Source organism: Juglans regia, chromosome 10, assembly GCF_001411555.2.
Source record: "Juglans regia cultivar Chandler chromosome 10, Walnut 2.0, whole genome shotgun sequence".
Taxonomy (NCBI): domain Eukaryota; kingdom Viridiplantae; phylum Streptophyta; class Magnoliopsida; order Fagales; family Juglandaceae; genus Juglans; species Juglans regia.
The window spans coordinates 25062854-25084366 of record NC_049910.1 but is presented as its reverse complement, the minus strand read 5'-3'; the positions used below and the strand labels follow the sequence as shown (position 1 = coordinate 25084366).

The 21513-nt window shown below is 34.0% G+C and overlaps 3 protein-coding genes and 1 long non-coding RNA gene across 5 annotated transcripts; all 4 read left to right on the top strand.

Annotated features, from left to right (window-relative positions):
* Positions 1-7850: 7850 nt before the first annotated feature.
* Positions 7851-8918, top strand: LOC109000412 (protein FAR1-RELATED SEQUENCE 5-like). The gene has a single exon (XM_018977280.2). It carries the CDS (start codon positions 7851-7853, stop codon positions 8916-8918), a length of 1068 nt encoding a protein of 355 aa, XP_018832825.2.
* A 76-nt stretch (positions 8919-8994) lies between these two features.
* LOC118349679 (protein FAR1-RELATED SEQUENCE 9-like) lies at positions 8995-9969 on the top strand. Its single transcript, XM_035695202.1, has one exon. The coding sequence runs from the start codon at positions 8995-8997 to the stop codon at positions 9967-9969; it is 975 nt and encodes a 324-aa protein (XP_035551095.1).
* An 8-nt stretch (positions 9970-9977) lies between these two features.
* LOC109000422 lies at positions 9978-10753 on the top strand. Its single transcript, XR_001997713.1, has 3 exons — positions 9978-10029; positions 10125-10199; positions 10614-10753. It is a non-coding gene; the product is annotated as an uncharacterized LOC109000422 (long non-coding RNA).
* Positions 10754-19688: 8935 nt separating this feature from the next.
* On the top strand, positions 19689-21091 carry LOC109015732 (transcription factor MYB1-like). Of its 2 annotated transcripts, none has more exons than XM_035695102.1 (3): positions 19689-19864; positions 19999-20128; positions 20271-21091. In XM_035695102.1, exons 1-3 carry the CDS (start codon positions 19732-19734, stop codon positions 20956-20958), a joined length of 951 nt encoding a protein of 316 aa, XP_035550995.1. In that variant the 5' UTR covers positions 19689-19731; the 3' UTR covers positions 20959-21091. The 2 variants fall into 2 exon arrangements, with proteins under 2 accessions (XP_035550995.1, XP_035550996.1); XM_035695103.1 differs by having other exon boundaries at positions 19690-19864; positions 20286-21091.
* Positions 21092-21513: the final 422 nt, after the last annotated feature.

Here is a 21513-nt window from a genome sequence, read left to right as displayed (position 1 = left end):
CCAAACCCTCTTGTACACCCATCCAACATCTCAAAAAAGCACAAAATAGGTTACAAGGCATAACAATGTAAAAAAAGGGTTATAGGAATCAACAAAGTTGCTGCCAACAAGGGTACAAGGGCCAAGCCCCCTTGCATACCCACCAAACATCTCAACAAAGCACAAAACATGTCACAAAACAGGTTATAAGGCTCAATAATGTAAAAAGAAAAAAAAATTATAGGAACCAATGAGGTTATTGCCAACAAAGGTTGATGGAGTTGCCACATCAACTAACAAGGGTCAAGCCTCCTTGCACACCCACCCAACATCTCAACAAAGCACAAAACATGCCACAAAACAGGTTATAAGAAATAACAATCGGGCTGCCAATACAGGTGGATGGGGCTGCCACACCAACCAACAAGGGTCAAGCCCCTGTGCACGCCCAACCAATGAAGCCAAGAAAGTACAAAACTCTTGTAAAAAATAGGTTATAAGTCAATAACATGGGGGCTTAGAATGGTCTAATTTCAAGCATAGCAAATGACACATGATCAAATGGTTGTACATCCTGGTTGCCTTTGTGAAAATCTCACAAGAAAGATGGCCATTCGAGTTACCCTGCCATACTTCAATGAACATTCACAATAGCTACTGATATTATATTCCCAACTTCTAATCCTACCATCATCATTGCATGTGAACCAACAAATATAGCCCCAACGATAGCCCATGCATATCAGCCCCAAAAGTTGCAAACGAGAATGTACTAACTCAAGAACAAAGTGGTCAACAATAGAGTGACAACCAGAAATACAATGCACAAATCTCAGAAATCACAAAGGACAAAGCAGAAATCACAATCTTTTATCACATACCACAAAGAAAAAATCTCAAAAATCACAACCAACCAACAATTGAGATTAGCATAGTACACAAAATACAAATTTGAGAATCTGTACAATGGAAATAAAAGACAATGGAAATTTGTTAAAGCCCCCAAAATAGGAGTATAGAAGCTTTACAAATCAAAGATGGAATAATCAAATTAGAGACCCAATGGTACAAATCAGAGCCCCAATGCTGCCACAATCGAATGGTAACAAATGGAATAACAGAGCATTGAACCAATAGGGGTTCCAATACAATCGGCCTAGAGCATTCCCATGAGTGAGAGAGAGAGTGTGTGTGTGGGTGTGTGTCGAAGGTGTAGACACTTACCAGAGAAGATGATCAGATGGGCTGGCGAATGGGGACGCGAAGGAGACTCAGTAGCAAGTATGATGCAAAGAGAGAAGATATGTGGGAGTGGGGAACTGAAATGAGCAAAGGAGATGTATAGTGGCTCCCCATATTTGGGGAGCCGGATGGAGGTTACATTTGGGGTTTTCCCCAAACGTGAACCCTAAAGTTTTGAGAAAATAGAGGTATAGAGAGCCAGATTTGGATGCTAAGAGGCATTGATTTTCATTTTGCACAGAATAAACATTATGCTTTCAGTTATGTTCATTTGGTTGCAAAATTCTTGCACATGGCTTCACAGAAATATATTAGGATTCATACCAGAAATCTTTGAACTCTGAAGAGAATTATCTTGGCCAGTGTTTGAAACTTTCAGGCATTGGCATTCTACCTTTCGCACTTCTTACTATTTTGTTATGATCAAGTTTTTTTTTTTTTCCACATCTCATATCAAATATGATTTAGGGTCACTTGGTACCATATCAGGGATTAATTGGTTGTGATCAATTTGCTGTTGAGAGGCTTCGGGTATGGTACTCTTTTTTTTTTTCTTTAAACAAATAAATAAAGATAAATTTAAGAGTAGAAATACTATATCTACAAGGAGATCTTATAAAAATAAACTCATAAATTAACATAATTTTATATAATATATTATATTTATTTTATAATAAAAATAATTTTATAATCTAATGTATTATTTTAAATTATATCAATTTATGAATTGTTTTATAAATTTTTATGGTTAAAACATTTCTCCCTTGAGAAATCTGATGATACTGTACTTGAGACACGTTGGGTAGCTTCGCAATGTGCAACCGAACCAGTTGCTGCCTTTGTCGAAGAGGACTGAAAAGGTAGGGGTTTTTTTGTTTTTGTTTTTTTTCTCTTTTTGGGGGACATGATAAGTTAGTTTGGTACTAAAGTCTAAAACATATATGGGTGGAAAATAGAAAAGAACTATTTTTCGTTCCTTATTCAAAACATGTCGAATCTTGGAAACTTTGACTAAAATCTAACGGAATGTTTGGTAAGTGGACGAGATATAAAATTTTTATCTCATCTTATTTTATTTTATTATTATAATTTTTTTAAATTTTTATAAAAAAATAATTTAAAATTTGAATAAAATTTTTTAATTTTTATAATAATAATACTCATAAAAAATAATATCTTAAATTTTTATCTAAAACTAAAAATTTTCTAAACAAGTAATGATACCATTCCCTCTGTTCAACAACGCCTCTGCAACCTGACTTGGTTTTTTTATCTTAAATTTACGGGAATTACTTAATTATTTGATAGGTGACGATTGTTAATAGTTTGACATTTTGAGAAAAATTCTGATAAGCTAAGAAGTCCAGGTAAGCAGGGTGTCTATGCTAGACTTTGCATTAAAATAAAATGAGCTGAGGTTGATTTTTGGAAAAATATACATATTTGGTTATGAAAATAAATTTGAACTACCTCAGTTATTTGTTCTGCATTACTCATGAGATTCTATTTAAAAAAAAAATATTTTCTGTCATGATTGGTATAGACATGAGCTTATTTTTGACATTCTGTTATGAACTTTGTAAAAGAGAGCGAATATGAAATTTTGAGCATAAATTATGTGAAGATATGATTTTGTTTTGTTCTGAAGATTTTCTTTACTCTGATATGATTTGATGTGATTTCTGAAAACCTCTGGCATAACATTCTGTTTCTATTTTTGTTCCGTTCTGACCTTACCACGGGTGTAAAACTGTGGCCTCTGTTTGGATTGGTACCAACTTTTCTGTTTCTGGTGCACCCACTTTAGAAAGAAAGTAGTTTTCTGCGTGGTCTTTCCTATGTGCACACACAGGGCTCCGAGAATGAACAAGGGGAAGATTCACATTCTGTTTCTGCTCATTAGCTACCGGGGTTTGCACAACCCTACCACGGGGGTTAAACATTATATTTGTTCTAATATGATAAGATAAGATATGATGTTTCAGTTTATGTTATGCCAAAGGGATTTTGATTATGAATATTTTCCAACTTTCGCTTTGAGATTTTTGATAACATGTTCTGACGCTGTATTTTGAAAATAAATATTTTGTTCTGCATTCTGAACTCTGTAAATGCTCATGTTTATACACTAGTATATGTTCTCTGCTTATTAAGTTGTTGATAACTCACCCCTTATCTTCATATATTTTTCAGATGATTTTGAATAGTTCAGCTAAGGATCAGGATTATAGAGCATCGATGAGATGATTATTTAAGCATAGTGGATTACTCATAAAAGATTTTTGAAAATTGGTGAAGTTTATAAGAGATTTTGTAATATTCTGACGATTTTATATTTTAGAGTCTATAAATATATTGGTGAATTATGAATTTTAAATTATAGGGAGTAACTCTTCGGTCCCTGCAGGACCGGAGCATTACAAGAAGCATTCCAACCGTACATATTGTTCTTCAAGAATGGAGAAAATAAAGAGTGTGATTGGTGCGCCAGTGCCCAAGTCCACCTTATCTACCACCGTAGAGAAATATATAGAGGTCTGGAAAAGAGAGATGATAAACAATTGCCTTGCCATTTGGCTCAAAGGGCGCCGATGCTGTTGTGTTCATGAAGTTATCATTCATTCGAGACAGTATTCAAGACCATCTTCATTATGTTAAGATTGTTATGGTTTTACTTGTATCTCCTTCATTGTGTACACATTTTATATTATAAATTATCTTGCATTCAAGAATGCCTTCATTTCTGAGCCTCCTTTCCAAATATTCTCCAAGTCAACTCTAGTATCATTGTCCTGTAGTTTCTCACAGCATCACCAGAGAGCATCGAGTGAGACGAATAGAGGTGTATAGTTGATGTAAGATCCTTGAACCTCCCGGATGAGGACTAATCCTAAAGACGTGATTCTTGGGTATCATTACCTTTGTGTAAGTTTCCATCCGACTTCGACTTGTCGAAGCGGAGTCGGATTTGGATTTTCAGCTTTGAACTTCTTTTTTTTAGCTTATTTAGCCCATTTGAAAAAGAATTTTTTGTGGACTTTCAAATATCAATTTTTTGAAAAAATAAAACCTAAAATTGAATCATTCACTACTAATTTACTTCTATACTAAAATCTAACTTATTTTTATCCTAGATTTATACTATAGTGTCTAATTACATGTTATCATACTATAGTATTACATATTATTTTTAGTGTCTATTACATGTTATTATACTATATATAGTATTACATGTTATTATATTATACTAGTGTCTAACTTATTTCTATACTAGATTTATTTTTGGTGTCTAATTACAGGTTATAATACTTTAGTAAATTTGCATTATGTGTTATTAACTTATTATACTAGACTTATTAGTTATTTTTATACTAGTGTCTAATTTATTTTTATACAAGACTTATATTATAGTGTCTAATTACATGTTATTATACTAATGTCTAACTTATTTTTAACTTAATTATATACTAGACTTTCTAGTGTCTAATTACATGATATTATAATTTAGTAAATTAGTATATGTGTTATTAACTTATTATACTAGACTTATTTAAATAGTAGTGTCTAACTTATTTCTATACTTGATTATATATGGTAGTAATACTATGATGTTTACATATACTAAACTATCATTAGTCTATTTAAATTATATTATAAGTATATTATTTTATAATAATTAACTCATACTAGTATATTATTGAATTTAACTATATAAGATCTAGTTATATAACTATATAACTATACTAGTATATATGATAAATATATAGGTAAATACATATTTTTATAACAGTTCTGCTACAGGTACCCGTATTTCGGGTACCCGTAGCGGAATCACTGATGTGGCGTTAGCCACGTCAGTTTCAGTTTTCAATAATATGAAATGAAATATTAAAAAAAAAAAGAAGATGCAAATTGACGGAAAGGGGATTGAGCGCCAAAATTATTTCTGAAACCCTGAAACCAGAAAGCGCTTTGCGGTGAAACCATTCTGCGCGATTCTTCATCGTGGTCCGATTGAGCTGAAGACAAAAGCACCAGAAAGAAGTTTGCGCTGAAAAGAAAAGCCCCATAAACCATTTTGCGCTGAAGAAGAAAAACAACAGAAATCTTTTTGCAGAGAAACCATTTTTGCGGGTTCCGAGTTCTGAAACCATTTTGCTGCGAAAAGAAAAGCGGGTTCGTCATTTCAAGTGAGTGTCGTCGTACCCATTCCGTTTTTGTTTAATTTTTTTTTCTATTTTTCTTGATTTTTCTTCATCGTGTTCTCTTCTATGGCCAGATGAGCATTTATTTAATTTTTAGTTTTTATGTTTTATGCATCTAAGTTTTTGGTTGTGGGTATGAGCAGTCTTTGCTCTGTTTTAGTGATTTTTTGTCTATTTCTGTATATTTATCGCCACTGAGCATTTATCACATCCTAGAAAGGCTATTGCATTTCTTCTACTTGTATATTCATCAAGAAACGACACCCTCAACTTGTTATTGGACCTGTTGGTTGTACTCATAAACAGAACTGGTTTATCCTAGATTCAAAAAAGTCTAGCACTTTCTGTAGAATTGCACATGAGTTTTCATGTTCTATATAAACTCTAGCATGATTCACATGAACACAGAGAGTTGTCAGTTTGAGTTTTCATGTTCTATATAAACTCTAGCATGATTCACATGAACACAGAGAGTTGTCAGTTTGGGATCCACATTAACGCGTTTCCTTTATCTGATCATCATGCTTGCGTACGTTTTAAGAGTGAGAATCAATGAAAGCTAAGGACCATATAAAAAATCCCTTCCAAGCTGGACATATTATATGCACACACCACAGATCCAGCAGCAGCAAGCAGCCAAATATATCTTTTCTTTTTGAAAAGGGATCAGACAGTTGAGATCAGTACTCATTTCACTACATTCTAGTTAGTGGTCATTAGAATTCAGCTCTTCATCAATTTATTTTCTTTCTTTATTTTATTAATATTTCCAACCACAGCACTGCCTTCTGTGTAAATTATATATATATAAGCCGTTTGGATACATGCATGATAAGAAGCAAAATTGTGCAATGCTTTGTTGGGAGGTGCAGTAATTAGCTTGCCATGCCTTTGCTGGCCAAAGCTATGAGGATTTAATGCAGGAGGGACAGCATGGTCTGTGACATCATGTTGAAAGAGATCCATGAAATGATCAGACTGTGAATCAACTCTACAAATACTGAAACGTAGCTATCTAATTGACATCATGTTTATTTCATTCAAATCTAGAATTTTTTATTCCTTCTTTCTATGGCAAAGAACTAAGCAGGAAATTTCCAACATGGTGGTGATAGAGTTCAAACTCTAAAATCACATGTTCCGATAACACAACAAACTGGTACTGCATCATTAGAGCAAGTTCATTACTCATTACAAAAAAAAAATTTATAGCACCAATTCTTATAAGCAAATGCTTATAATGATAATATCACGGTAGATAGTGAGTGGTTTTTGAATTTTTTGTGGCAACTGTGTAGCCATGTTAGGACAGCAACTTCATAACAACAAACACCTTGAAATGTCGAATCCATACTGCTGTATCTAAATCATAATAGGCATTATAAAGACACTTCAATTATATATAGAAAATATTTTCTAACATATTTTCTATATATTTTTATATTGCTCGATATATAATAGAAAGACACCTCTAATCCAGAGTTTATGAAGGGAATTGACCCAAATATGGTATAAAATAAAAGCCTAAAATAAAAGCCTAAAATAAAAACCTGTTTACTTGGTGAGGAAGTGCAGTAGGTTCCCACAGTTGGGCTTGTGCTCTTGGTAAAGTTTTTGCAATGTTTGAGCCAATGATGTCGGGCTTCCTCCCATTGTTGGCTGATTCCATAGTGCTTTTCCCTCTCATATAAGTTCCAAAACCAACACCTTTTTTTCTTTATTGCTTTATTAATCTGTTTTTTTCTTTTTTACTTTTTTGAAGAAAAAATAATTTGTGGAATTATGCAGTTTATCTCCTCTCGGCATGGAAAAAGGGGAAGAACACTCATCTTTGCAAACACCATCTAGTTCAAATTCTCCAACCGCGGTATATTATATTTTTAAAAAATTTCCTTTATTTCTGAGTTAAGTTGATATTTATTTGCAAAATACATAAGTAACTTGTGTAATAACATGTTAGGATATACCATCAAGTAACCGGTACTTTGTAGATTACACCAATGCTGGTTACTACGGACCACTTCCTGGCTGGCCAATGCATTTTCCGCCATATCCAGATGACGGCCAATATCCAACAAACATTCAAGTGGTGATACAATTGTGTTCTTCTATTTTTGTTTGTAGAAGTTGGCATATTTTTTAGTTTAATTTCATTGATTTTTTTTTCTTTTTCTAGAATGCTGATTACCCGACTCCTCCTCTCATGACTATGAGTGGAGGAGTTGATATAGAGGAAGCACCTCTGTGTAGAGAGACTGATATTCCATGTACCTCTGGAATAGTTGAAGAAAGCAAAGAAGATAGTGGAAATTTACAAGAAACTGAGGAAGGAATTGTTGGGACACCGCAGTTAGAGGATGAAGTTGGTGGTGATATGATTGAAGAGCCGAAGTCGGGAATGGAGTTTAATCTTTTGAAGAATTAATGGATTATTATAAGCAATATGCTAAGAAATCAGGGTTTGGGGTAATGATAAGAAGGACTGATAAGGGGGATGATGAGACTGTCCGATATGTCACGCTTGGTTGTGCCCGTGGGGGGAAGGCTAGGAATAGGACGTTGAATGTCGCTAGACCACGTCCAACGGGAAAAACAGAATGTAAGGCAAAGATTAATGCCTTAAAAGTTGATGGAAAGTTCCGGATGACAACAGTTCATAATATTCATAACCATGGCCTTAGTCCAAATAAATCTCGCTTCTTTCGATGTAATAGAGAAGTGAGTGACTCTGTAAAAAGAGTCCTAGATATAAACGATATGGCTGGCATCCGAATGAATAAAAGTTTCGGATCTCTCGTCGTTGGCGCTGGTGGATTCGAGAACCTTCCATTTTTAGAGAAGGATTGTCGTAATTATATCGACAATGCAAGACATCTAAGGCTTGGGAAAGGTGGTGCTGAAGCGCTTCGAGAGTATTTTTGTAGGATGCAGTACAAAAATCCTGGTTTCTTTGCACTGATTGATTTGGATGATGACGGGAGGTTAAGGAATGTCTTTTGGGCAGACCCCCGTAGTAGGGCAGCCTACCAATATTTCGGGGATGTGGTGACATTCGACACTACATACCTGATAAATAGGTATGGGATGCCCTTTGCACCATTTGTTGGGGTAAACCACCATGGGCAGTCAATTCTGTTGGGAGCAGGATTGATTTCCAGTGAGGATACAGAGACATTTGTGTGGTTATTCCAGACGTGGTTGCAGTGTATGGATGGTATCGCTCCGAAAGCTATTATCACCGATCAGGACAGAGCGATGAAAAATGCAATTGCTATTGTCTTTCCTGAAAGCCGACATCGACTTTGTTTGTGGCATATTCTGAAAAAAGTTCCCGAGAAGCTGTCCTCTTATGCTTCCTACAAAAGTGTGATGAAGAATGCATTGATGAAATGTGTGTATGATACACAAACTGTTGATGAGTTTGAGAAATGTTGGGATCATTTTATCACCTCTTACAAGTTGCATGAGAACGCTTTCAAGTTTATACACTGAGCGTGAGTATTGGGTGCCAGCATTCTTGAAGGACTGTTTTTGGGCTGGGATGAGTACAACGCAACGCAGCGAGAGCATGAATGCTTTTTTCGATGGCTATGTTCATGCAAAAACAAACTTGAAAGAATTTGTCGATCAGTTTGATAGTGCGTTGAAAAAAAAAGTTGAGAGTGAAAATAACGCGGACTTCCATTCATTTAGCGTTACCATTCCTTGCATATCTAGATCTCCTATCGAGAAGAGATTTCAAGAAATGTACACAAATGCTAAATTTAGGGAAGTTCAGATGCAACTTACTGGCATTATCGATTTGGATCCAGAGTTACTTAAGAGGGATGGTGCAGTAAAGACCTATCTGGTAGAGGACGAAGTTCGGGTTGAAGAGTTCACTAAGTCTGTTACGTTTTCTGTGGACTTTAGTGAGGAAAATGCAGATGCTAAGTGTTCGTGTGGTTTATTCCAGATGAGGGGTATATTGTGCAGGCACATTCTCGCTGTATTTAAATGTAACGGGATAAAATCCCTGACAGAGAAGTACATTTTAGACCGATGGAGGAAGGATATCAAAAGGAGATACACGTTAATCGATACCAGCTATGACGCAGGGGATCAACGGCCAGATTCTTCCAGATATGCAAGTCTATTAAAAATCTGTTATCAAATGATTACTCATGCAGCGGGTTCAAAAAAACATATTGAGGATGCCACACATAAGTTACACGCAATGATTGAATTATATACTGAGAATCAAGAACCCCCATCGATTTCCCTCTCTGGTTCGAATGTTGGTTGTACTCAAAATGACACAGGCACAGTGGGTAGCTCAAAACAAGTACTCAGTCCATTAGTTGTCAGAGGGAAAGGCAGACCCCCATCCCTGAGGAGAGCATCCAGAATGGAAAAAGATATGCGGAGAGTTAAAGGAAAGACAAAGAAAGCAGAATTGAAACGGAAACAGGTACTCATTATTGAAGCTTTAAATATACATGTTTATATCAATAAATTTATTAATGCAAAAACTTACTTATTGCAAATGGTACTTGTTTATTAGAGAGAAGGCGGAGATATACCAGTGCAAGACACGTGCAGAAATTTATTTGGCCCATCAGAGGTAGATATTTCTAATGTTGGATACGTGCATACATATTGGGAATATATATTTGAATTGTTATATATATGTATTGATTTTTTATTTATTTATTGAAGCTTGTCCAAGAGAAATCCGTTAATGTGGTTGGTGGAACCCAGCTCGGAGAAAGGATGATTGGGAGTCAAGAAAGTGTAATATTTCTACACTTTTTAATTGTTAAGAGTAATATTGACAATGCAAAATTTTTGTACATGAGCAATGTCATAGTGTCGATGCATAAGTCTGTTATATACATATATATTATATATGATTTGCACCTCTTATGTTGGTTGTATACATCTGAGTTACAACTAGTGTCGATGCGTAAGTCTGAAAATTTTTGTACATGAGCAATGTCATAGTGTTTTTCGGGCTGGGAAGGGGTTGGGTGATCAGTTGGGTTATATGCATTCTGCAGCTGCCGAAAGTGGGTTATATCACCTCTTACTGTAATACTCAGCAGAGATATATGCATCATGTGGGAGTTTTAATCAGGCAAAGAACTAAGTTTTAATATTGACTCTCTCCTTGTTCTAACAAGTTTGATCTGCTTTGCCATGTAACAGGGGTTGCGCTGACCTCTTGGTTAGCTTGCATTCTGTAGCTGTCGAAAGTAAGCATGAGAACTGTGTATAGGAAGTTCTCATGTTCAGAAAGGGGTGCTGTTGCGAAAGACCTTTCAAGCAACTCGTGAAACTTGTAATGCATTTTTAGAACAATTGTGGTGGTTTTCCAATAGGGGAGAGCTGCAGCTGCTGTTATGATCTTTATTATATTTTTTTTTTCTTCTTCCTTTGGTAGTTGTAGAAACAACTTGTGTGAAGTTCAGGTCTTTTACAGTTATTACTCAAAATTGTGACTTTGTGATCCCAAACTATAATGTTAAAAGAAGATCAATGTTTGTTGTGTCTCATTTGTATTTTCATGAGAGTTGCTGCCCATTTACTAGGATTGAAGAAAAGCAACGGATATAGCTTGTCCTGTGTTTGGTTTTGTTCATCCTGATGAACAAAATTATATAGCTTCTTTTTTAATTATATAGCATGCAACGGAGGAATTTTGGCATGATTTATTAGAGGCATCAGAGCCCCAGTAGGGAGGATTGAACCCTCCAGTTTATAGTCCCATGGTCCAATAAATGCTTATCCATGTAAAATTCTATCTTCTGTCTCTTGCTGCTTCTGAGAAGGTATGAAACTTATTGGAACACAAAAAGTGTTGGTTTCTTCTTCTCCTTTTTAAAATAACAAACCAGTTTAAAACACTGTAGCTTTCGGTCGTTAAAACACTGCAGCTTTCGGTCTCCCTGTTGCATTTTCGGTTCTTGAAAGGACTGAGCCAAACAAATTATCACTGGATGGAACTTACAGTTATGCCTCTAGGTTCTCATTTATACTTTCTTTTCTGTTTTTTTTAGGTCTGAAATGATAATGTTCATAGGAGATCTAAGCATGCCAAATTTCAAATAAGAAACAATTTCTGGAAGCATCTAGTTACCTGTAACATTATTTAAAAGATAAGCCACAACATTGTCCCGACCATGTATAACTTAAGACTTAAAAAGTATTATAAAAATAGCGAAATTGTTTACAAAATGATTGTCAAGAAAAAAAAAAAAGGCCAACAACATGGTGCAATATTACGCAAACAGGGATCAGATTGTTAATTCAACTTGCTCCAATAATAATGACAAAAACTACACGAATTGCATAAGTCAAAATTAAATTCCCTTCCAAAATGCAAGTACTTCCTGAATGAAATTCCCTTACACAGATACAAGTAGCTACTTCCACAAGTCATTAACATAAAATAGAATTAGACTATTGCATCAGACTAAGTTCTAACATCACCAACCAACATATAAACAAAGGATATATACATAGCAACTAACTTCCATCACTAATCCTAAGTAACTTATTTGCAAGCCAAGTAACATGCTACAACAAATGCGGCAGCCCAATACACCCGAAGTAATTTGCATGAACGTCTTATTTTAGCTTCGCGAACAACAAGTGCCAACTCTTTGTTCACAACCTCATCATTTCTATTCGATAGCACCATCTCTCTCATCTCAATCTCATCCGCTCTCTTACGGAGGTCAAGCTTGCTCTTTTCGATCTCGTCGAGTATCTTCTCCAGCTCTTTCTTGGTTCTTAACAGTTGATGATGAGTTTCTCCAAGATCGTAGTTTCTTACTTCATCCGCCTCTACCCATTTGAAATACTTACAATATAGTAATCCCTAATCATTTTAAACATATTTTCAAAACTTCTTAGATGCACATAATATTAACAAATTTTATTGAACATGAATGTAGTTACCTTCGTGTTGTACTTAGGACACCCTAAGAAGGGTCGTCCTGGATTTTTTGCAGTAGATGAGTATCTCAATTGGACTTCAACTTCACAGAAGCATAATGGTCGACATAGAGTTTGTTCACCAAAATATGAAGAAGAGTCCGTGGTGAATGATGAGATATTCTTAAATTTAATCTAATAGAGACAAACATGATAGTTAAATTGAAATGGTGTAAAATATACGTATGTTTATACCTACTGCATTATAGTTAAATTCAAGGCCAAGCATTATTAATATGATAGTACTCAATTAGGTTAGTATTAATGTTATTAATCTACGTCTGTTTTACCTACTGCATTATAGTACTATATATATTATGAAAATGATGAAATTATCAACATGAAACAGAGCTATATTTGTACGTGCATATATGCAAATTTCTCTTTAAGACTATATTAATGCCGGAAATTGGAGCAATATTAATGCCTACAGATGGTGCAATATTAATGACTATATTAAAATAGAGAGAGATGTTATGGGCTAAAGAAACACTACCAAATCAAATAAACCGGGTGCAATTTCCTTATAAATGTATTTGATATTGTCTAAATCAAATAAATTAGTTGCAATTTTGAATCTAAAACAAATGTTATTTCGAATAAGTGAGAGTTTCCAAATATATCATTTACGGTTAGGGTTAGGGTTTCCAGATTCGAAAAATAGAAATAATCATGTGCACATTCAATATTTCTAAATCAAATGCTATTTCGAATAAATGAGACTAATCGAAATCTCCCAATTACGGTTAGGGTTTCCACAAATTCAAAACTAAACCCATACCGATTGGGTGATTTTGAGAACACCCATGAGATCGAGGATTCAAGAGAATGAGAACAACCATCTAGTTCAAGAGAAACCCGATACCTGTGACTCCCTTCGTGTTTCGTCTGGCAGCACATTGGTGGGCAAAATTGTTTGAGGAGAAGTTTGTGCCCACCCATCGTAACTTTGTGGGGAAATGGAGCACGCCGCAAGCTTGGAGCTGTTTATAGTGCGAGCTGAAGATTGGGGTTCTTCGTGCGATTTCATGGGTGTAGTGCGAGCTGAAGACCGTATTTCTTCGTGCGATTCCATGGGTGTTTTAGGGTTTGTCTTCAGACCTAAGGTGCTAGTTGCGGGTTCTTACTTGATTTAGAAAGCATTAAGCCTGAAACAGACATAAGGTGCAAACACACCGTTTGACTTAAGGTGCAAACGCACCGTTTCAATAATGCTGAGTTGGACCCGGGTACGCGGCGTGTCCCCCGTCCTGGGTGCAACTAGCATTTTTGTTTTTATAATATATGTACAATATTGGAATTAGATTTAGAGTCGAAGTCGGAGTCAGAGGGCAAAGTCGGAGTTGGAGTCGAAGGATAAAGTCGGAGTTGAAGCATAATAAATTGGAGTCGGATTGGATCGGAGTTGGAGTTGGTCCAAAGACACCTTTCGACTCTGACTTCAATTGAAAAGTTAAAAAGAAATCTGACTCTAACTCCATTTTGTCGGAGTCGAAGTGGAACCAGATTCAAAATCGAATTTTAGGATTTTTTCTCCGCCCTAGCTTCAACAGATGAATGAGGAATAATTTTGTGCTTTTGAGAATGAGTATATGAGGTCGAGACAACAAAAGTTAGAGTTTCTCTTAAAACGACAGTTTCATTTAGAGACGCGTTTGCAGGACCAACAGAGATACCAGGAGGAAAGAATACGCAGTGAAGTCCAAGAGCAAGTGCAACGGGAGAAGATGGTGCAAATGGAGCGTTTTATGTCGTTGCAACAAAATTGTTGTGGGCGAGAAAAAAAGAAGAAATAAATTTTATCAGTAGTAGTGACAAGTTTTCATGTCTAATTTTAAAATTTTATAAGATATTGTTATTTGTTAATTGATGTTATGTAATATGATACAATTTGTATGCTTTTAAATTTTATGAAATCAGTATTTCTGATCTGTACGTTCGAATGTAAAGTAAAAACGTTCGAACATTGGTTCCCATTAACCTGAATACATAAAATTGTATCGTAAGATTCGAACGTAGGCATATACGTTCGAACGTACTGTCCCGCAAACGAACAAAACTTTTGAATGATTAAACGATTAATGTTCGAACGTAAATATGATACGTTCGAACTATAATTAACGAACGTCAACTTCTCTCATTCGAATGCCAATCGGTCGGGTTGCTGTTCGAACGTTCAATTGAACGTTCAAATGTTACTTTCTATGGCGGTTCTCAATCGTCACAAAAAAAGTGAACGTTCGAACGTTCAACCAAACGGAACACCTCCAACCGTGACTAAAAATATTTTTAGTCACGGTTCAACATTAAGCTGTCACCAATTATTTTCTGTAATGGTCGTGGTAACGGTTTTAAACCGTCATCAAATATCTTTAGTGACGTTTTGGTAATTTTTGGTGATGGTTTTCTCTGTCGTAAAAGACAAATTGTGTTGTAGTGAAGAGACGATGGAGTTGCTAAGAGAAACACATAAACAAGTCATAGACTTCCTTGTATTGTCTAACCCAATCAAAGTAAAAGAAATAAATGAATAAAAGATGTTAAAGAAAAGAAAAAGACCTTGACTAGGATTAATTTGGTATTTTTTGTTTTTTTTGTGTTTCAGAAGCAACTCTCATCAAGAAAAAAAATGGCTACATGAACGGCAGTACCAACTATGAGAAATCCACTAAATAGTTTCAACATATCTGATCAGAACGCAAAGTGTTGTAGCCAAGTGGGTTGGTCAAGAAATTGGCACAGAACATTAATCATGGACTGAAAATATGATATATGGTTTGGTGAGAGTCTTCTATAACTGCTACTTATTTAGCTTTCACCCTTTCTAAGCTTAAGTCCTTAATCCATATCAAACTTATAGATTTGAAATTCCCTTTAAACTTGGAAGTAATTTCCAACCCAGAAAAGTAGAGGAGATCAGGTCCAACATCTTTAATTGAGCTTAAACTAGAACTTACTTGCTGGAGTGCAAGATTGAATAAGGAATTGAGAAGTTTCTTTCAATTTTCTGATGATAATGCATTCCTCAAATGACAACTGTTGCATGTTGATTGGCCGAAGTGGAAATTAGTATTGACTGGATGGAAACAAAACATGCGTGGGCACCAATTAATAAAGGTTGATCAAGTGCATGCATGTGGCACTCTCAATCAAGCTTTGAAATTAGACATCAAGTAGTCATATAATCGAGGCCCACAATCTTTATCCACTATGTAAAGTCTTTCCCTTGTGCTGGTGTTTTATGTCTTCCTTTCTGACCATATGAAACTTGATGGTGATGAATTTAAAGGGCAACTGGCCGCCCCCAAAAGAATTGTGGTTTCTTTTTTAAAAAGATTTATTTTTTCAATATTTTACTCATTTTTTTTAAATATTAAAAAAATAAGAAAGAAAAAGAGACAAAATACACTAACAAATATGATGCGCATAGCAAGGTCCATTATTCTAGAATCAAGAAATATTTAAATATAGAATAATGTAACATACAGTTATAAAATGTATAAATACCGTACAATCATTTTAAAAAAAATAAAAATTATTATTAAAAAATAATTTATTTCATACAAATTTCATATTTATTAATTTTTTTAAAAATAATTACGTAATATTTGTATATTCATAATTATAATTATTATTTTTCTTATAATGTGTAGATGATATACAATTTTTTATTTCATAATTTGGTGAAAGCTGAATCCACCAAAATTTTGGTGCTTTTTCTCGAGTGGCACGCGTGATTTGACCATTTGTATTAGTACTGTACGTTGAGGGTGATTTGGCCAAGGATTATTTCCATTCTTCGTGGAAATAGAACCAATGATTGTTGAGTAATTAAAATTTATAAAAATTCCTCAATTATTTTGATACGTGGTATTTATCATATTGGAACAATTTATTTCCTAGTTCTAGATTTACATCTAGATGTCTACAATTTAATTTGATTGTAGTTTTTAAGTAAAAAATCCACTCGAGTTCTTGTTTGAACTTGAGGGTCTCAAACGGGGAGAAAGGCACATAAGGTAGGTACTATAGTATTTATTTTTATTTATATAAATATTTTGGATAATATTAATTGATCAATAAATATTATAAGACTTACTATTTGTGTCTATCTCTTTTTCATTTGTGACCCTCAAATTTAAAAAAAAAAAAAAAACACAATAGGAGATATTTATCCATTTATGTAATATCAAGTATTTTAATTATATAAACTTTTTAAATGTAATATTGATAAAAAGAAAAAAAGCAATTTTGAATGTTACTATATGAAAATGATATATATATTGTTGAATGATATTTTTTCCTTTGAACGATTTTGTTACAACTTTTTACAACGATCCCTAATGGCCCTTGCTTTTTTTTTTTTTAAATATATATATATATATATATATATATATATATATATATATCTGCATACAAGTTATGAGTAGTTGAAATATTGCATTTTTCTTGGAGTGTATTAAGGTTTGGTTTGGATATAAAAGTCTTTAAGCTCATCTTATTTAATTATTATAATTTTTTCAAATTCTCACATAAAATATAATAAACAATTCAATTTTTTCAAATTTTAAAATAATAAATATATTAAAAAAATAATATTCTAACAATATTTTATTTAACTTTCAACTTTGATCTCAACTCATTTTATCTTAACTCACTATCCTAACCTCTTCGTATAAAGATATAAAGCTTTCATAGTAAATGGGGTCCATTAATTTCATGTGGTTGCAAAAATTATTAAATGTTGAAAAAAGAAATTAAGGAGATATCTATGTTTGTTGGATTTATTGTGTGGAGAAAATTAGTAGTAGCACGTCCATCTTCTTGGATGTCAAAGATGTAAAATTGGACCATCTGAGGTGCAAATTTAAAGGTTATATATGTAACTTAGACTTCTATTAAAAGTAAAATGTGATTGTTATGATTATAAAAGAGAATTACTAAATAACTTAGAACAATTATTATGATTCTAAAGGGTGGTCCAATATTGAATAGACTAAGATAATCTATTTAAAACCTTTATTTTTAACGCACCCAATACACCATTGATGTAGAACTTTTCCAAATCAACTATGCTAAGACACCGACTTCTATGTAACAAAACTCATAAACTAATAACTCCTCTAGATATATAGAAGAAGACTCTCTTTGAAAAGTAGTTTTGTTCCATCTGTTAGAGCTTAAAGAACTTTTAAAAAATAGGCGTATTTAGGTCTAATGCATTGTTTTAGCTTGCGAATATTTCTTTTTCTAACCATATAATTAATTATTAATATGTCTATTGTAATTCTTTGTGCTAAGAGTCAAAATAGGGACAAACACCCATATAATTCCAAGGACTCTTATTGTATTATATGGTCGCATTAATTATCATTTCAACTACTACCTAATATTGTAATAATATTAGGCAATTATTCTTTTCCTTGAATTTTATGACCACATTGCCACAAACCGCGTATGTATGTAGTCACGTAAATCCAAAATTATTTAATATGAACAAAAACTATATGTATATAGAGTTTTGCTATACAGCCTCTGCCACACTTTACACTCTACATTTTTAAAAAAATTTCATAATCTTTTTAAAATTTTTTTTGAGTTTATTTATTTTTTAAATTATTTCAAATTTTCTATTCATTATTTATATAATAAATATTTGATAAAAGAAAAAAATAATATAGAGTGTGGAGTGTTAGGAGATTGTGAAGGTTTATTCATATATATATATATATATATTTATATTTATATATATACACACACACATTCACACACGTGAATTAATGCATATTGTTCATGTCTCAATCATAGATGTTAACGTGCATTTTTATTCCTTCAATAATTTGGAGTGTATATATATTTATATATATATAAATATATTGAGAGAGAGGGAGAGATATGGCATGCAAGGGAGGGGAGGCTACTGCGTGATTCAACAAACATTCAATTTGGAGAGGTCTTTAGAAAGTTAGTTCGGAGGAGGAGAAGCTCCAAATTTATTAGTGATGGGTTGTAAAGAGACAATTCATTTATAGTTTCTGGCGACCATGGGGGGCGGCTAATGGCTATGAGTGTTCAAATTGTTTTTGTTAATATATTACTTTTTTCATTAAACAATTAATTCACTTTTTTATTAAATTTTTTTTATCGATATAATTATTAAAAATAAAGTTATTATTTTACAAACCTCCCATGGTTTAGATTATGCATGGATGCTGCTTATTATAAAATGATGCATAAACACACTCTTTAATAAGCCTATGCAAATAAAAGGAAATAGTATACTGGTAAAATTTTAAATATATTATTTTGATTTATAATGTCATATTTGATATGGAGAGATTTCAAAATATATCTGATCATGGATGTAAGTTTTTTTTATTAATGAATACTGTACTTTAAAAAAAAAAACATAAGCTTGTGCAAAAAGAATTCAATATGACTCGTCAAAAAGTTAATCATGTCTTGGCGTGGAAATTCTAAACAAAAATAAGTACAGTATTCATTAATCAGAAAAACTTACATCCATGATCAGATACATTCTGAAATCTCCCCATATCATACGTGACATTGTAAACCAAAATAATACATGACATTATCAATCATGTCTTAGCAATATGGTACATGTCTTTCTAAATATATATATATATGTACATAAATAAAATACTACATAATTTTGTTTTATTTTATTTTTTTAATTTTTTTGATTAACCGTGAATCGAGCGGCAGTATGCACGGATGGATGCATCCTTCTAGTTGGCATATATGGCAAAAATGTCTGATCCCAGAAAAAGACCAGCGCACAAGATTTGACTCTTGAGAGCTCATGCCAGTTGTAAATCGTGTATATCTCAAGCCACATTTCTTGACACATTTTTTTGTTTTTTTTCTCGACAAAATCTTCTAGAAAACTCTTGTTTAGAGTAATGATTACTTATAATCTATTTTCTCATCATCTCATTACGTGGGATTAGATGATTGAAGATTATTTATTATGTTTTATTTGTGAGCTTATCATTTAATGCTACATCATGAGATGATGAGAAGATGATAAAAAAATGACGATGAATAGATATTTTCACTGGACATTTCTTGTTCTTTCTGGTATTTTTTTTTTTTGTCTCACTACCCACACACACGTACATATTGGTTATAGCTAAAGTTGATGCCAGTGAGAAAGCTAGGACCACTCAGCAATAAGACATATGGGCCAATTAATGAAATTAATAAGAGCTTGGAAATTATTATTTTGGACAAAAATAAAGCTATAAGTATTGCTGTAAAGCAGAGGAAACATTCAATATTCAGGCATACGTGCATCTCTGCCCAGATGGGGAGAAGCCCTTGTTGTGCTAAAGAGGGCTTGAACAGAGGTGCTTGGACTGCTCAAGAAGACAGAATTCTGACTGAATACATCAAAGTACATGGAGAAGGAAAATGGAGAAACATGCCCAGAAGAGCAGGTAATTAGATAGATAGTAGAGTTAAGATCAAAAGATTTTCTTTTCTTTTCTTTTGATCTTTTCTTTCTGCTTCATTCAGTAAGAGCTAGGAACAACAATACACATGGCTTTTCAGATAACTGGTTCTTCTGCAGGTTTGAGAAGATGTGGTAAGAGCTGCAGGCTTCGCTGGTTGAATTACCTGAGACCAGACATCAAGAGAGGTAACATATCACCAGATGAAGAAGAACTCATCATTAGGCTTCACAAGCTCTTGGGGAACAGGTCTCTCTCTCTCTCTCTCTCTCTCTCTCTCTCTCTCCCTCTCTCTCTAAAGAGAAGAAAGCTTCTTGATAGCTCTCGTATGATGCAAGCGAAAGATAGTTTTGAGAGTCAGGCATAGATGCTGAGGCATCTGATAATCCAGTTTCGGTGTTTTTAGATGGTCTCTAATAGCTGGGAGGCTTCCAGGGCGAACAGACAATGAAATAAAGAACTACTGGAACACAAATCTAGGCAGGAAAGTTCAAGACCAGTACAAAAGCACTGATCCAACTCGAAAGATTTCAACAAAAAAGACTAATGAGAGCAATCACAAGCCCCCCAACATCAACCTGTGCCAGAAGAACGCATCAGCGCCATCGCCATCAAAGACGAATTCAAATGTGGTCTGGACCAAGGCATTCAAGTGCTCGAAGGTTTATATGTCCCCCCAGCCTGAGCCTGGCAAAGATGAACACTCTGACACCAAAGTTGCAGGGCCAGCCATCGACAGTGACCGTCCCTTTGACAAGCCTCATGTGGAGGTTGATAATTGCAAGGCATCTTCTGCATTTGGTTGCAGAGAAAATATTCAAACATCAGATTTTGTGAGGGATCCCAATTTGGGGGAGCTTTACTTCTCTGATCTTCTCAACTCTTACTTCCCAGATTCATGTGGCCTCGAGTATAGCAACGACAATAACCATGAATTACCGCAACATTTGGAACAGTCTTTGATGTTTTCCGATGAAATGCTGCCCCACGATTGGACCATCATGAGCAATTATGTTCAACCGAGCATGGCACCCGACTTCCATTGCTTGGCTTCAATCCTTGATGCCAAAGGGGAATGACAAGTTGAAGAATTCTGTAAAAAAAATAAAACCGTTCATATGTACAAAATGACAATGGACACTCGTGTTTTACTTCTCTTCACCTTGAAATATATATATATATATATATATATATATATCATTAATACTTTTAGATAGATATTGCAGAAAAAGTTTGCCCTAGTGTGTGGCTTGTGTGGATATAGAATCTTTGCAAGAAGAAAAGTGTAATGCCCTGGTCCCGCACCTGTCGGCAATTTTCCAATATTATATAGAAATTTCGATTCAATCTAATATTCTCAATATAACTAATTTTTCAAAATACCAAGTCATCATAACACAATAAAATTTCTTAATAAAAATCGACAATACTCATAAAAACTTTTTATACTTATTCCACTATACTTAAATCATCTCACACCCAATGCCTCATAATCTTAATCATCAGCTAAAACATCAAAATATCTAAAATATATTGTGGAGATAAGGGGTGAGTTATCAACAACTCAGTAAGCAGAGAACTTATACTAGCATATAAACATGTGCATTTATAAAGTTCAGTATGCAAAACAAAAC

Bases quoted from the DNA above. Each gene is read 5' to 3' on its own strand.
- LOC109000412 (XM_018977280.2), top strand. From the start codon at position 7,851: ATGGATTATTATAAGCAATATGCTAAGAAATCAGGGTTTGGGGTAATG.
- LOC109015732 (XM_035695102.1), top strand. From the start codon at position 19,732: ATGGGGAGAAGCCCTTGTTGTGCTAAAGAGGGCTTGAACAGAGGTGCT. The intron at 19,865-19,998 runs GTAATTAGATAG...GTTCTTCTGCAG, and splicing joins AAACATGCCCAGAAGAGCAG to GTTTGAGAAGATGTGGTAAG. The intron at 20,129-20,270 runs GTCTCTCTCTCT...CTGATAATCCAG, and splicing joins CACAAGCTCTTGGGGAACAG to TTTCGGTGTTTTTAGATGGT.
- LOC118349679 (XM_035695202.1), top strand. From the start codon at position 8,995: ATGAATGCTTTTTTCGATGGCTATGTTCATGCAAAAACAAACTTGAAA.